The sequence below is a fragment of the Oryzias latipes genome, chromosome 11, assembly GCF_002234675.1.
Source record: "Oryzias latipes chromosome 11, ASM223467v1".
Lineage (NCBI taxonomy): Eukaryota > Metazoa > Chordata > Actinopteri > Beloniformes > Adrianichthyidae > Oryzias > Oryzias latipes.
Genome location: NC_019869.2, coordinates 7,722,202 through 7,735,709, shown reverse-complemented (window position 1 = coordinate 7,735,709; position 13,508 = coordinate 7,722,202). Strand labels below are relative to the sequence as shown.

General features: G+C 42.0%; 2 protein-coding genes across 7 annotated transcripts in view; one reads left to right on the top strand and one right to left on the bottom strand.

The window, feature by feature from the left end:
* LOC110015877 overlaps nucleotides 1-13,508 on the bottom strand; it is a 755,614-nt gene that overhangs the window by 475,425 nt on the left and 266,681 nt on the right. The window lies entirely within an intron of this gene.
* Nucleotides 1-13,508, top strand: part of csmd3 (CUB and Sushi multiple domains 3) — a 478,616-nt gene that overhangs the window by 431,176 nt on the left and 33,932 nt on the right. For all 4 annotated transcript variants that reach the window (XM_023959656.1, XM_023959655.1, XM_023959654.1 and 1 more), the window contains 4 exons: nucleotides 430-615; nucleotides 760-954; nucleotides 3,059-3,232; nucleotides 5,238-5,411. In XM_023959656.1, the coding sequence (XP_023815424.1) occupies nucleotides 430-615; nucleotides 760-954; nucleotides 3,059-3,232; nucleotides 5,238-5,411 (729 nt within the window). The remainder of the gene's footprint in view (nucleotides 1-429; nucleotides 616-759; nucleotides 955-3,058; nucleotides 3,233-5,237; nucleotides 5,412-13,508) is intronic.

Genomic DNA, 13,508 nt, shown 5'->3' with positions numbered 1-13,508 from the left:
AGTCGTAAAGTGTTTGCACTTAAATCTGCTGATTGTGGTGTGGAGAAAAGCGACTTTACGTGAGCATATCGGTGTAAAGCCAACATGCAAAGCGTCAGAATCCGATGATTCACGTTGATTACAAAAAGAGTTCCAGTATGTCAAAGATGGTTTGTTATTTAAGTGATGCTGGCAATATTTCTGGAGTTAAAGGATTAACTCATAATGTCTTCTATATGATTAGTTAACAAAAAACAAACAAAAAGTCATCTAAAATTTCTAAATGATGGCATATCAGAAAGTTGTTCGCACCATTTGTAACACATAGTCTAATCTTCCTTTCTGAAGCAGAAGCACACACATAACACATTTCACACATAACTTGGGGATGTGGCAAAGATAATTTATAATTTGTGTGTGTGTATCTTTTTGTGCGTTGTCATTTTTCAGCTGTCTCCTGTGGCCCACCCAAGGCTCCCATAAACGGGGCTGTTCTAGCATCTGACTACTCAGTAGGAACAAGAGTTTCCTATTTTTGTAACGACGGCTACAGACTCTCTAGTAAAGAAGTGACGTCAGCCATCTGTCAGCCGGATGGAACATGGAGCAACCACAATAAGATTCCAAGATGTTCTGGTTGGTGACAGAAAGCATCTTCTTTTCAAAATCACAAATCCTTAATGGCATTGTATGTTTTCACAGCCAGGATTTTTCTGAAACTTGATTGTATTAATATTATTTATCACATTTACAAAACTATATTTTCTTTTGTTTCTGCAGTTGTGGTATGCCCAAGCATCGGGTCATTTTCCCTGGAGCACGGCCGCTGGAGGATTGTCAATGGCTCACATTACGAGTATAAAACTCGCATTGTGTTTACCTGTGATCCAGGGTACTACAGGTTAGGCCCTGCCCACATCCAGTGCTTACCCAATGGGATTTGGAGCTGGAAGAACGAGAGGCCCCACTGCCAAGGTAAGTGATTAGTACATACGATACTGTGATATTGTACTGTAATAGTGCAAATTGTTTGATTTGATTTAATTGGATTCAAGCATTTTAAACATTGGACTAATATAATTAAATGCTAACAAATATACTGTTATTTCAAACCTATTGTCGATATTAAGTCATACTTTGATTAGAAAATAAAGTATCTTCTTGACAGTGTTATTAATCATAATCATAGAAAGGCATATTTACAGTTTCAAATACAGTACAAACAAATCAAATTAGATTAATAAAATATAATTATTGTCAAAAAGAGTTGAATTTGTTTCTTGAAAGAGAGTTGGAAGAAATAAACCTATAAAATCCCCCCCCTATTGTGTTTTTTTTTTCTTTTTCTTTTGTTGATAAAAATCTGGTTCTCAATTTAAAACAAAAGATTGGAACAATTTGGTTGCTGTGTAATCCCCTCGCTAAAATCAGCTAAGGAAGGAATCTGTAAGCCTTTCTTCTATAACTGTTGGCATATCTGTTTAAAATCATGGCCAACGAGGTGTAAAAAAAAGGATTAGGTTTATTTTACGTATAAGAAAATTAAATTAAATTATACATCAGAGGAGTCTTTTAATACATTTCTAAACAGTAATTGCTATAGATTTTGAAGCCATACTCAGTTCTGTTTGTAAAGTTGTGTGTGCCACACAGTATTGTGTGTAAAATAGTGTATGACTGTGTGAAAGCATCTTATCACTGAGACACACCTTCGTGCAAACTGATGGGTGTACTTGCAAAGGAGCCAATCTTCAATTTAGCATCGTGGAAGAGCAGCTTTATGACGGTGACTCGGAACATGGCTCTGTTCACATAGCTGACAACATTCGCCACATTAAAAAGAAACCAAGAAAATGACTGAGTTTTTATTTTAAGAGTTCTCAAATCAAAGACTGCCAGAGTCTATTATTTCTTTTAACTGATCTGAAAAATTCTAAAGCTATGTACACAGCGAACATGTGTCTCAGGACAGAACTCAGTGCTGGACTCAGAAGCAGAATTTAAGAGCTTTAATCTGCTTGCTATGGCTATGGCTATGGCTATGGCTATGGCTATGGCACAGGATACAACCAAACAAACTGGCACAGGACAAAGGGAGACTCAGATTATTTCAGACATGAGGAAGGGAAACACAGGTGGAAACAGTCAGGGAAGATTAAACAGTCACACCTGTAGGGAACAGACAAGGGCAGGAAGTAACAAGGCCTGAAACGAGAGGAGAATTAGTGTTTCAAAATAAACAGGAAGTGCAACACGAGACAACACATGTGACAGACATAGACCAAAAGTGCACAACTCAGGACATAAGATAGGACTGACGAGACATGACAGTGTCATGTGTTAAAGAACCCATGGTGTTCACACTGGACAAGCAGGGAGGGGTTGCTTTTACTTTTTCTACTAGTGCATGTCCACCAGCTACAGTTAGAAGAAGCCTAATGTGAAATGTTGAAGTGGTGTAAAATTTGTGAATGTTGCTCCTGGCTTTTTCTTTCACAGCTCAATTGTAATAAATGAAAAGCTTGGTGTCATATAATTCCGGCAGAAACCACAATTATTGATTATTTTCCTCTGTGATCGGTTTTTCAAATGGTTGGCACTTGCTTGAATGAAAAGGGACACCATTCATACGTCACTATCAAATCAGAGTCCCTGATTGGTCAAAGTTCAACCCGCTTTAACTTTCAATGTACGTTAAGGGGTCTTGCGTTTGTACATAGAGCCCGAAATGGTGGGAGAAATGGTGTAGCAACGCCTGAATGTGACAGTTTTGAATGCAGAACCCTGAACGCCGTATTTGAGCAAGTTTGCATAGACTTTTCTTTGAATGTGCGTTGCAGAGGGCGATGTGAACATTCCTTTAGGTTTTTTTTCCCCCCCAAGCTTTATCCAGCATGTTTGTACTTTTGTCCTGCCTGATTGGTTACTTGCCTGATAAATAGCTCCTCAGGATTGGCTGCATTTCTTAAAAAATAAATAAATAAATAAAAACGGAAAAACCAATGAGCTCTAGCAGCCACTCAGCCTAACATGGGGCTAAACTGCTTTTAAATTGCTTGTGTTGGGTCATGTGTTACAGTCATATCCTGCGGTGAGCTGCCTTCTCTACCCAACGGGAAGAAGATTGGTACTCAGACGACATTTGGTGCTACAGCCATTTTTACCTGCGATCCCGGCTTCATGCTGGTGGGCTCAGCTGTCCGAGAGTGCCTGTCATCTGGGCTTTGGAGTGGAACAGAAACACGATGTTTAGGTGTGTATGGACAGAAATGCTTGTCTATTTGTAATTACATGAAGTCTGAACACAGTGTGTAATTTTGTGAAATTCAAGGCACACACACACACATATAAACTCTGGCTTGAAATATACCCCCATTAGAGATGGAGCAGGAGCGGTGTGATTTTTCAAGTCAATCTAATGAGGACAGGTACCAAAGGGAGGTCTGTGCCCTACACCTTATGTCTGGCGGCACAGCTGCTCCCTTCTGACCTCGTCCACCTCTCAAGCAAAACTATCATAGGCAAGCTTCAGCTGTGCAGTCACTAAATTCATTTTGAACCGTCGATTTCTTGTAGCAACCAAACAGAAACCATAACTTTCTTCTGTCAGTGTGCCAGCCAGAGGTAGAAGATGTTGTGACACGATATCTTCAGTTTTCGACGAAGCCTTGGTGGAAGCAGCATGTCCCAGAATACTTCAGAAGATGAAGTGGAAATGAGATGTGGTTTATAAAAGCAGAGTTCAATGAAACTTACCCTAAGTTGATGAGGAGACAGGATTCTGTCAAAGATTGCTATAAACAGCATCTCCGCTTCATTGCAGCTCCTGTTATCTTTCAAATCTAAATTGGCTTTACCGTGCTTGTTTTGCATTTGTGTGTAAACACATAAACACTATTCAGCTATTTTCAGTCATGGGAAGAATTATTTAGAGAAGGTTGCCAAATTTAAATCTTATGGTAATAATAACTTTGTGCTCAGAAAACGTGGAGTTTAAAGTAAGACGTGACTTTAAAAACCGTTATATTTTGCTGCGAACTATAAAGATTTAACTCCTCATCGTCAACTAATGTATTCCGCTGTTGTCTGCAACATTCAAGATCTCATTGTGTGTGTTCCAACTGATAAAATGCAGTTTAGCTGTAGTAATCAAAGGCCAGAATACAATGTCAAATGACAACGTTAATATGAGGCAACCTTTTCTCTTCTTGTTCGGTCCTACCTCTCTGACAGTGTTTAAATCGTTAGCATTTGCTGACATCAGGGGTGCACTGAAGGTTTTATCTACTGCAAAGAACAAAATCAATACTCAATCCAAAAATCTCTGTGAGCAGAAAATACACATTCCCTTTTGACTTTGTGAAATGGCTTTAAAGCGTCTCGCGTCAGGGCTGTGCATCAATCAGATCTCTGAATGAATCTAATCACAGAGCTAAGGGGACTTGATAGCTGTTTGGTTGTATTAAGGCTGCTTCTAAAAAGAAAAAAAAAGTGTTGTCTATTTTTATTTTAGGTAAAAGAAATGTGTTTACTGACTTGTTATGGTTTAAGTTGTGCCCATACAGGTTGATTAGAGGCTGTTTGGGGGTAAAAAATGGTCAAACTTGTACAGGGCATACAGGCGGGCCGCCAAAAATATCAAGATTCTAGACCACTCAATGAGCCCACAGAGTAAAAGTGTTTATGCTGAGGGCAACAGGTCATAGCAAAGAATAATTTAAGAAGGAAGTGTGGGGGCATTTTACAGATGTCCTACAGGCACCTACGTGTCACCTGCACACCCAGTGGGTGCGTTATGTGTGCGTGGTCACTAAAGAGCCAGCAAGCACATCTCACTAATGACTAGAGTGCGGCGTTAGGACACCATACGACACCATCACCTGTGCATCTTCAGTTCGTTTTTACAAATGCTGCACGATACATTTACCACACGCACGACAATCGTACGTTCCACTTTCATGATGTTCCTTGTGCGAAATGGTCGTTGAACCTCATGCAGCTACGTGTAAATGCAAGGGTTTTGAAAGTGGAGGGCTGAAACGTGTTTACAAAGACCTTTCACTGAACCTTTCCAACAGTAATGCAATCTGAAAATTCCCTTGAATGATACTTAAGTTTTAATCTTCGATTTGGGACAAATAATAAGTCATATACCTTAACATAAATATGTCAAATGAAAAAAAAAAACAACAACTAAATACAAAGGTAAATTCAAGTTATATTGAAGCCAAAAACTGACTTTCTTTTGTGTCTTTCAGCTGGTCACTGTGGAATCCCAGAAGGCATTGTGAACGGCCAGGTGATTGGGGAGAACTTTGGATACCGTGACACAGTTGTGTATCAATGTCTGCCTGGATTCCGTCTCATAGGCTCATCAGTTCGAATTTGTCTCCAAGACAACCAGTGGTCTGGACAGCTGCCTATATGTATACGTAAGGAAAACACACAAGGATGATCGGAAAAGTTTCTTTGATTGTGATTTGTTTTTAAAAAGGAAAGGACTGACTGACCTAAATGAGATATTTTTTCCTATTTTCTTACCATTTTCTGTGGTTTAAAAAATGTCTAATAAGTCAAAATAACACAAGCTCAAATATAAAGCAGTCTATTCAACTAGCGGTGTAAAGAACAAATAATTTTTTTTTTTACAGCCTAGTTGGGTTAGATATATTGCTTACTAGAATACTTTACAGGTAAGTGTGTTAGGGAACGCTCTAAAATCCGCATCAATTGATATAAAATACTTTGCTACAACCATAATCTTTTAGCCTTATAGACATTTCTGTCAATATTTAGAATCAATTAACAGGATTTAAGGTCCAAAACCAACCACAATTGAGTTGAAACTCGTCTTGAGGGTGAAACATCTTCAAGTGCATGGGGGAAAATAAAAATCCAGTGAATCAATTTCAGTTCCCTGTATTTCCATCGGAAAAATATAGTGTTTTGGTTAATAAACCATAAAGGAAAATAGTAGTCTTCTGCTGTTTCATTTATATTCAAACACAGTGTGAGTGCAAAGTTTTATGAGGAGTTCACCTTTTCTTAGAAATGTTGCTCGTTTCTCAGGAGTTAGAAAAATCAATAAAAAAAACATCGCACGAATTTTTGCAGAGCCAAAACCAAAAGAAAAGTCCTTATGTTTACTGTTCTGTTGAGTGGTATATTTTTAAGATGCAGGAGGATTGACTAAATGTCAAATGAAAATGTCTTAAAAAGGAAATGTGAAAATAAGTTTGTTAACTACTAATTTAAAACTAAACATTGTTTGTCTGTAAAGTGTCACATGTTTTTTTTCTAATTAAAAACAAAAGACGAAGGCAGCACAAAATGAAGTTTACTGCATTGAAAATGTGATGAAAAGCTTACATTTTTCACAGTTTGTCAAATAGGAGACTAAATCCTAATCAGAACAGCTTTATATGATTTTATTTCTACTTCTTAATTAAACCTGATATTCCATTTGAGAAAAATCCTGATCACTGAATAGACACTCAGCAGTGCACAAGATTTGCGGACGCACACCAGCACTCTCAGAGGGCCAGAGGGTCAAATCTGTCATAATGATTTCGGCGAGATTATTTTCAGGGCTCTGGGACATGGCAGAAAGCTTTGACGTACCCAGGCTACTGTGAAAATTTTCTAAAATTGGTCTCCTATTGTGAGTGTCATGAATGTTTTTAGGCAATGCGTCAGGCACAGATGAGGTGGCGATGATGAGGCAATTAAAGTCCCCTTATCCCAAAAGTGACAGCACATTCTTTCACTAAATTAGCACCACATTTAAAAGCCAGAGGTGGTGTTGTAGTGTCTGTGACAGAGTTCATGGAGCTGTTTGCTTTTGAAGAGCACCTGAGGAAAAAGACAAACAAACAAAAAAAGTGAATGATCAATATACCGCATTATGAGCTTTCCTTTATGCCTGTCTGTGTGTTCTGGTGAGCATACATCTATGTCTACGGAATGTGCATCCTTAGTGTATTTTGGAGTGTTTCTCTGTCGAGTTGTTTTTATTGAGGTTATTCATGCAGAAGTTATTGAGGGAAATCATTTTATAGCCAAATTATACTGTAATTATGGAGATGAAGGGCTCTTGTTTAGGGACACAAATGCAGAATGATGATGAGACTATGATGTGTGGAGGGTGCACATCTATGTTTGTGTCGCTGCAGGGCAAGCTGACAATGTCAGAGAAATTTGTGTCGTTGCTGAGCAAAGAAACTTCGGGTTCTTGCCAATCAAGTTCCTTTGGCTTCTGCCTGCTTCAGTCATAGAAAGACAGAGACTTTTATGGGGTAATATAACTGTCATGTATTGTGTGCACAACTTTGCAAAAAAAACGGATGCAACATTTAATTTTACGTTTTACATGTCTGCTTTGAATATGATTTGTCTTTGTTTCTAAGACTTTTCTTTGTCTTGAATACGAAATCTTCCCTGATAACTCATTGTTAAAAAGACGTCACGAGTCACTGATTTGGTGTGCATGCGTATTGAGATTTATTTATTAAACTTAAAAAGAATAGGGCCCCGGTCAGGCTCAGCCCAAGGATCTACGTGGGACCACTCTCCAATGGGCCCACCACCTGCAATGTGGTTTGGATGGCAATCGAAGGCAGGTGCCTCGGCGGCCCAAACCCCTGTCATGGAACTTGGCTTTTGGGACATGGAATGTCACCTATCTCTGGGAGAGAAGGGAACTGAGCTTGTGCGAGAGGTTGAGAGATATCGTCTAGATTCAGTCGGACTTACCTCTACACATAGCCTGGACTCTGAAACTCAGTTCTTAGAAAGGGGCTGGACTCTCTACCGCTCTAGAGTTGCTCATGGTGAGAGCCGGCGGGCTGGTGTGGACTTACTTGTGAGCCCCCATCTCAGCTACCAAGTGTTGGAGTTCACCCCGGTGGACGAGAGGGTCATGTCCCTTTGCCTTCGGGTGGGGGGCAGGTCTCTGACTGTGGTCAGAGTTGGCTTACGGGCCGAACAGGGGCGGCAGTGGCTCAGGCGGTTGAGCAGGTTGTCCAATGATCGAAATGTTGGCGGTTCGATCCCCGCTCCCCCAGCCAACTGTCGTTGTGTCCTTGGGCAAGACACTTCACCCTCCTTGCCTCCAGTGTGGCTCCACTGGTGTGTGGATGTGCATGAATGTCCCGGTGATGGTCAGCTTCTGTCAGTCTGCCCCAGGGCAGCTGTGGCTACAACAGTAGCTTACCATCACCAAGTATGAATGAGGAGTGAATGAATAATGGACACAATGTAAGCGCTTTGAGCGTCTGGAAAAGCGCAGATAAATCTAATCCATTATTATTATTATTATTAGCAGTTTGGAGTACCCTGCCTTCTTGGTGTCTCTCGATGGGGTACTGGAAAGTGTCCCAACGGGGGACTCCATTGTCCTCCTGGGGGACTTCAATACCTACCTGGGCAATGACAGTGGCACCTGGAGGGGCATGATTGGTAGGAATGGCCTCCCTGATCTGAACCTGAGCGGTATTTTGTAATTGGCTTTCTGTGCTCATCATAGTTTGTCCATAATGTACACCATGTTCGAGCACAAGGGTGTCAATCAATGCACGTGGCATTAGGGCACCATAGGCAGGAAGTCAGTGATCAATTTTGTAGTCGTTTCAGGCAACCTTCGGCCTTGTGTCTTGGACACTCAGGTAAAGAGAGGGGCAGAGCTGTCAACCGATCACCACCTGGTGGTGAGTTGAATTTGCTAACGGGAATGGAGGCCGGAAAGACTTGAGAGACCCAAATGCACTGTGAGCGGCTGCTGGGAACGTCTGGCTGAGCCTTTCGTTAGGGAGGTCCTTAACTCCCGCATCCGGGAGAACTTCAAACAGGTACCAAGGGAGGCTCGGGACATCTAATCCAAGTGGACCAGGTTTTCCACTTCCATTGTCTCTGCTGCTGCTCGGAGCTGTGGTCGCAAGGTGTCTAGTGCCTGTTGCGGCGGTCACCCCCGAACCTGGTGGTGGACACCAGTAGTAAGGGATGCCGTCAAGCTGAAGAAAGAGTCCTACCAGCCCTGGCTCGTTTGTGTGCCTCCAGAGGCAGCCATCGGGTACCGGCAGTCTAAACGAGCTTCAGCACAAACTGTCGTGGAGGCAAAAACTCGGTCCTGGAAAGAGTTCAGTGAGGCCATGATGAAGGACTATCGATTAGCCTCGAAGAGATTCTGGCAAACTGTGTGGGGCCTCAGGTTGGGGAAAGCAGTTCTCTACAGGCACCAGTTTCAATGCAGGTGGGGAGCTGTTGACTGGACTGGGGACATTGTCGGGCGGTGGAAAGAATACTTCGAGGATCTCCACAATCCCACTGACACGCCTTCTTTTGAGGAAGCAGAGAATGAGGACTTTGGGGTAAGGCTGTCTATCACCCAAACTGAAGTCACTGAGGTAGTCAATGAGATCCTCAGTGGCAAGGCTCCGGGAGGTGAGGAATTCCGCCCCAAGTACCTCAAGTCTGGATGCTGTGTGAGTGTCTTGGTTGACACATCTCTGCAGCATCCCGTGGCAGTCTGGAACTGTACCACTGGACTGGCAGACAGGAGTGGTGGTTCCCCTTTTTAAGAAGGGGGACCGGAGGGTGTGTTCCAACTACCGGGGAATCACACTCCTCAGCCTCCCTCGAAAAGTCTATGCCAGGGTACTGGAAAAGAGAGTCTGTCCGATAGTCGAACCTCAGATCCAGGAACAACAGTGCGGTTTCCGTCATAGTCGTGGAACAGTGGACCAGCTCTACATCTTCCTCTTTAGGGTGCTGGAGGGATTGTGGGAGTTCGCTCATCCAGTCCATATGTGTTTTGTGGATTTGGAGAAGACGTTTGACCGCGTCCCCCGTGGTATCCTATGGGAGTATGGGGTCCGGAGAGCATTACTGAGGGCTGTCCAGTCTCTGTATGACCGGAGCAAGAGCTTGGTTCGCATAGCCAGTAGTAAGTCAGACCTGTTCCTGGTGCTTGCTGGACTCCAGCAGGGCTTCCCTTTATCACCGTTTCTGTTCATAGTTTTTATGGACAGAATTTCTAGGTGTAGCCAGGGGCCGGAGTGGGTCTGGTTTAAAAACCACAGGATTTCCTCTCTGCTGTTTGTAGATGATGTTGTCCTGTTGGCTTCATCGAGCCACGACCTCCAGCATGCATCGGGCGGTTTGTGGCCGAGTGTGAAGTGGCTGAGATGAGGGTCAGCACGGCTAAATCTGAGGTTATGATTCTCAACCGGAGAAAGGTAGTTTGCCATCTCTTGGTAGGTGGAGTGTCCTTGCCCCTGGGGGAGGAGTATAAATATCTTGGGGTCTTGATCACGAGTGAGGGAAGACAGAAGTGTGAGATTGACAGGCGAATTGGTGCAGTGTCCGTAGTTATGCGGTCGCTGTATTGGTCTGTCGTGGTGAAAAGAGAGCTGAGCCTAAAAGCAAAGCTCTCAATTTATCTTTGTTCCAATACTCACCTATGGTAACGAGCTCTGGGTCATGACCGAATACAAGCGGCTGAAATGAGCTTCCTCTGTAGGGTGGCTGGTTTCTCCCTTAGAGACAGGGGGAGAAGCTCGGTCACCCGCGGAGAGCTAGGAGTAGAAACGCTTCTCCTCCACATTGAGAGGAGCCAGTTGAGGTGGCTCTGGCTTCTAGTCCGAATGCCTCCTTTACGCCTCCTAGTGAGGTGTTCCGGGCATGTCTCACTGAGTGGAGGCCCCGGGGGAGACCCAGGACACGCCGGAGAGACTACATCTCTCGGCTGGCCTGGGAACGCCTCGGGGTCCTCTCAGAGGAGCTAGAGAGAGTGGCCGTGGCATGGGAAGTCTGGGCATCTTTGCTTAGACTGCTGCCCCCACGACCTGAAATAAGTGGAAGAAGATGGATAAAAAAAGAATAGAATATTTTAGAATGTTATCAATTCCATAAATAAAATCATCTTGCGACCATAACTGAGGAAATTTTGCATTCAAGACAAAGAAAAATAGTATTCAAAACAAAGACAAATCGTACCCAAAACAGCCATGTTAAACGTTAAAATATGTATATATTTTTTTGCAAAGTTGTTAACAAAGTATTAATTTGTGCACAACTTTGTCTGTATGCAAACACTTCTTAATGAAAGTTAACTTTTCACCATAGGCTATCCATTGAAAGTAGTCACTTGGACGCGTGTTGCCGAGGGAGGTGTTAACGTAGCTTGAGCTGTTCCTTTTTAGAGCTGCTGTTATCATCTTCATGTGCCCACTTCCCTCTCTCTGCTCCCTCCTCGTTTGAAGGCTCCTTTTAACTCCACTTAGACTCCTTTATTGCTTCTCTTCAATGAACTTAAGCTGGACAGTTTGAAAGACAGATGAAAGAGAAGGTCTGACAGGAACCGTAAACTGCTTGTTTAAACAAACATCAGAAAAACACCATTTGACACTTCAGTGAAGTCAAAAAAAGAAAAGATGCACAATGGCAAACTGAGGGCGAAATATAGCAAGGTCTGCAATTTCCAAAATAACGACTACAAATTGGGCGCCCAGCTGTCTTTATCGCCATCTGTCATTCTTATAAATATTTATAGTAGTCTGTAGGAATGATGCCGTACACACTTGGTCCAAATGTGTGCCTCTTGTGGTTTAAAAAGAAAAGAGTTTAAAATGTGAAATGTTGAGATCTTTTTTTCATAACTGAGGAATGTGAAATGACTTTTCTAACTTAATGAGGATGATAAAAAAATGCAAAGAGTCATGAAAAGCTTTTTTCACGGTTGCACCTAAAACACAGCAGTGGTGAGCTGCCCTGATGTCGCAGTGACTAATGAAGCAGTGTTGTTGCCACAGGGACAACTAAATCACAGGCATGTCTTAAAACACACACCCCAGCAGCACGTTAAACACGATATATTTTAGAAACATTGGCCATGGGAAAACAAAAAAGAAATCTATTTCAAGTTCAGGAAGTGTTGGTCACATTTACAGATTTGCCTGGAAAGAAGCCTCTTTGCATCTACACTTGAAGTAGCGTTTTCATTAGTAACTAGTAAGAATTAAGCTAAAAAAAATCTTTTATTAAAAAAATACTAATAGTTTTAATAATATTTTGTACGGTGGCCCAGAAGGGTCACAACACAACACATTAACTTTATACACAACACACTAACTTTACACACAACACATTAACTTTACACACAACACACTAACTTTACACACAACACACTAACTTTACACGCAACAGATTAACTTTACACACAACACATTAACTTTACACACAACACATTAACTTAACACACAACACATTAACTCACAACACAACACAATAACTCACAACACAACACATTAACTCACAACACAACACATAAACTCACAACACAACACAATAACTCACAACACAACACATTAACTCACAACACAACACATTAACTCATGGCCCAGAAGGGTCACAACACAACACATTAACTTACCTCACAACACATTAACTCACAACGGAAGTAAAGCAGCAATTGAAGTGCTTTTATTCTGAAATTTCTACTGGGCTGAGCAGCTAACTACCTAACAGAAAGTAATGTCACAGTGAGCTGTGGAGGGAGCTGCACGCGCGCTCCTCTCCTCTCCTTTTTTCTGCTCCGTCCTCTCACACAGGCACGTGCAGTCCCCAACACACACGCACACTCAGGACGGAGCGGAAAAAAGGAGAGGAGAGGAGCGCGCGTGCAGCGACAGAGGGGGGTGTCAGAGCGGAGGGAGGAGTCTGTGTTCATATTGTGTGTGTTTAGAGGAAGGAGAACCGTAGTAAAGACAAAGTTTCTGGCAACACTGCTGCTAGCTTCTCTTGTAGCAATAACATGCTCCCTCCACAGCTCACTGTGACATTACTTTCTGTTAGGTAGTTAGCTGCTCAGCCCAGTAGAAATTTCAGAATAAAAGCACTTCAATTGCTGCTTTACTTCCGTTGTGAGTTAATGTGTTGTGAGGTAAGTTAATGTGTTGTGTTGTGACCCTTCTGGGCCATGAGTTAATGTGTTGTGTTGTGAGTTAATGTGTTGTGTTGTGAGTTAATGTGTTGTGTTGTGAGTTATTGTGTTGTGTTGTGAGTTAATGTGTCGTGTTGTGAGTTAATGTGTTGTGTTGTGAGTTAATGTGTTGTGTTGTGAGTTAATGTGTTGTGTTGTGAGTTATTGTGTTGTGTTGTGAGTTAATGTGTTGTGTGTAAAGTTAATGTGTTGTGTGTAAAGTTAGTGTGTTGAGTGTGAAGTTAGTGTGTTGTGTATAAAGTTAATGTGTTTTGTGTAAAGTTAATGTGTTGTGTGTAAAGTTAGTGTGTTGTGTATAAAGTTAATGTGTTGTGACCCTTCTGGGCCACCGTAATTTTGCCTTTTTGTATGCACTGTCTCTGTGAAACACATTTTTCTTGAAGGTGGTAAACACCGTAATTTTTGCACTATAGAACACACAATATTAAAAGGCGCACTATGAATGAATGGTCTATTTTCGATCTAATGTCAAGTATATCTTGGTCATATCTTGGTCATATCATCAACAATAAGCTTACAGATGACGATGATA